Source organism: Amphimedon queenslandica, unplaced genomic scaffold, assembly GCF_000090795.2.
Source record: "Amphimedon queenslandica unplaced genomic scaffold, v1.1 AMPQUscaffold_13048, whole genome shotgun sequence".
Classification (NCBI taxonomy): Eukaryota; Metazoa; Porifera; class Demospongiae; order Haplosclerida; family Niphatidae; genus Amphimedon; species Amphimedon queenslandica.
The window spans coordinates 42,345-45,266 of record NW_003546716.1 but is presented as its reverse complement, the minus strand read 5'-3'; the positions used below and the strand labels follow the sequence as shown (position 1 = coordinate 45,266).

The 2,922-nt window shown below is 31.6% G+C and overlaps 1 protein-coding gene across 1 annotated transcript; it reads left to right on the top strand.

Moving 5' to 3' along the window:
• The first annotated feature begins 37 nt into the window (after nt 1-37).
• LOC109585550 (uncharacterized) lies at nt 38-1,277 on the top strand. Its single transcript, XM_020001673.1, has 5 exons — nt 38-158; nt 346-420; nt 468-515; nt 569-625; nt 681-1,277. The coding sequence occupies exons 2-5, from the start codon at nt 375-377 to the stop codon at nt 845-847; spliced, it is 318 nt and encodes a 105-aa protein (XP_019857232.1). The 5' UTR covers nt 38-158; nt 346-374; the 3' UTR covers nt 848-1,277.
• The last annotated feature ends 1,645 nt before the right edge of the window (nt 1,278-2,922 follow it).

Genomic DNA, 2,922 nt, shown 5'->3' with positions numbered 1-2,922 from the left:
GTCAGCTAGTCCCTCTATTCCTAATCAACGTGAGGCTCTATTAACTGCTGTCAAAGAAGCTGTTCAAACTGATCCCAACAGTTTACATACATTTGCTAATGTATTGTGTACAATAAGTACTAATGTATCACTAGGACAAAGTATACTGGATGATATTAGTGAGTAATCACTGGTCACTTTAATTATATTCATAATTCATAGTTTCCGTGGGTGGGTTAGTTATTGCGAAGCCCACTGATGTGACATTTGATGTGTCGTAATTGAAACTACATGTACATTCACATGTATGCTGTTCAGTATATCCTATGCTAATGACAATTGTTTATATATTACCTATGTGTTTAGGTGAGTTTTTTTCTACTCCTGAAGTGGCTATGGTTCCTGAGACTATTAAAGATGATCGTAATGCAGTTTCTCCAAGTAATTATAACTATTAATAGATGATATGCATTCATCAATATTTATAGATAATGCAAGTACTGATGAAACCAAGATACCAACTAATCCACAATCTGGTACATTTGTACATGTTTGTCATTATACATGAGATTGTACTTTTAATTTACAGACACATCTTCTGATGCAAAAGCTGCCTCTTCCCAATCCCAAGCTTTATCACCTCAAGGTATATAAAACAATTTACAATGCATGTACTACTGAAGTAATAATATCTTTTTTAGTTAAAATACATGTTCCTGTTCCTAAAAACTTACTGACAAACTTTAGCTCAATGAGAATGTCTTATGGAAGGATGTTTTACAATGTTGGCAAGATTATTAAGCGAAAATCTCCTCCTTTAGAAGAAATAAAAGAATTTCTGTCTTGTTGTGGCACTATTCTTAGATGAAAAGCAGAGCAATGTACTAATATTTCTAGTCTGTTGCATCTTATTCAAAATGAGTGTTCACTGACTGATATTGAACTTCTTCATAGTGTAGTGGAAGAAATGGAGATTACTGAAGCTACAAGATACATTGAGGCATATAGAACAGATTTAGAGGAATTCTGTAATTTACTCTCCATCAGTCTTTGTTTAAAGGAAAGATTTGCTTCGATTTCTCATCTTCAATGTGAAACAGTTACTTTTATCTTTGATTGGGAGCCTGAGGAACATGTACTGAAGGATATTAAGGATATACTATCAAAAGTATCTGGTAAACTACTGGTCATTGAGTATATAGAAACCTCCACTTCAATATGTGTCACTTGCTCCTTTCCTTTCTCTGATGTTGGGTTTACTGTATTGAGGATGATAGAGAATATTCATATACTAATGGGACAAGGATTAAAGAAACTGATTATTGGTAACTTAACATTATGGAGAAGACAAGATGTTAGACAAAAGGTACATACATGTACATGCACTAATAGTTGATTATACTTTGTACAGGAACTAAAAGAAAAGAATCAAGATTCATTACAACATACAGATGTCAGTGTACATTTTAAAATCATAATTATGCCCATGCAATTTAAGACATAATTGTTTTTGCTTAAAGTTTTTGTGTATGTATTTTTAGGTTGTTTCTTATATTATACTTAAAGAAACTGAATATGAACTAAAGGATGCTATCAGTAGCAAAGAAAAGGTATGCAATACATATGCCTGACATTTGGATGTAATTAATTGATATACTTATAATAGGAAACAATTAAACTAAACCAAAAACTATCAATCATGAGAGTACTGGAGGTTAGCTATTATCGCACAATGCATTGTACTATAAAGTACTAAACTTAGTCAGAGTTTGAATTTCATTGCATATGTTTACTAACAATTCCATTCTGTATCCTCAAGTTTCATATAAATATACATGTATGGCCTAGCTTGCTGTACTATACATATACCACATCTAACACAATAACACATAACACATAATAACAATAACACATAACACATAATAACAATAACACATAACACATAATAACAATAACACATAACACATAATAACAATAACACATAACACATAATAACAATAACACATAACACATCTATAATAACACATCTGTTATTCATTTTGCCTTGCTATGTGTTGATATGTTTTATTAGTTTTTTCTGTAGTAGTTTATCAGATATTTAAAGTACTACTGTACTATGTCTCATTCTTAGCATGCTCTAGATCACAAATATAAAATCAACAAATTTCCAAATTTAACTTCTGTAATATTTCCACATTTAGTCATGTACTGTATGATAATATCTTAATTATTAGGAAGAATCATTGTCTCTTCAAAGGGATACTGAGTCAATTAAAGAAGTTGAGGTATATCTCACTAGTTTGTATCAAGAATGGATAAGTCACTCTTCTTTGTATTAATTCATAGGAAGAACCACTTCCACTTGATAAAAAGTTGACTATATTGATCTCTCAGTTTCATAAAATAAAAGAAGAAAACAAAGAGTTTTCAGGCAAATTATCAAAAATGAAGGTTGATTATTTGAGAAAACTTCATAATAATACTGATTCAGGTTAGTTTAGTCATAAACATTATGCACAGAACAGAATTGGAAACTGGGATCACGTGTGAGCTCACTATGCATTGAGTTGGCCAGAACTGGGCAGCTACAATCCCTATTTGTACTGTTGACCAGTGTTGAGAAACTCTAGCAACTATACATTTGACAACAAGGCAGAGCCTTTATTGGGCTATGGTATTTTAGTGCGTATATATGTAAGTTTCAAAAATTAATGGCGTGATAAAATAATAGTAAGCCAGGACACCATTACTCTCAAACTATTTTATAGATATGCATATGCAACATAATAATTGTCTTAAGGCTGGTTTATGTTAGTCCTGATGTTACATTGGCGCTGGTATAGAATGTGGTTCTATTCTAGTTGAAAACATGCATCAAAAGGTCAAATTTCCACGCTTTTGATTTAAAATTGATGGTACACGTACGTTGGCCTAATGTTATAT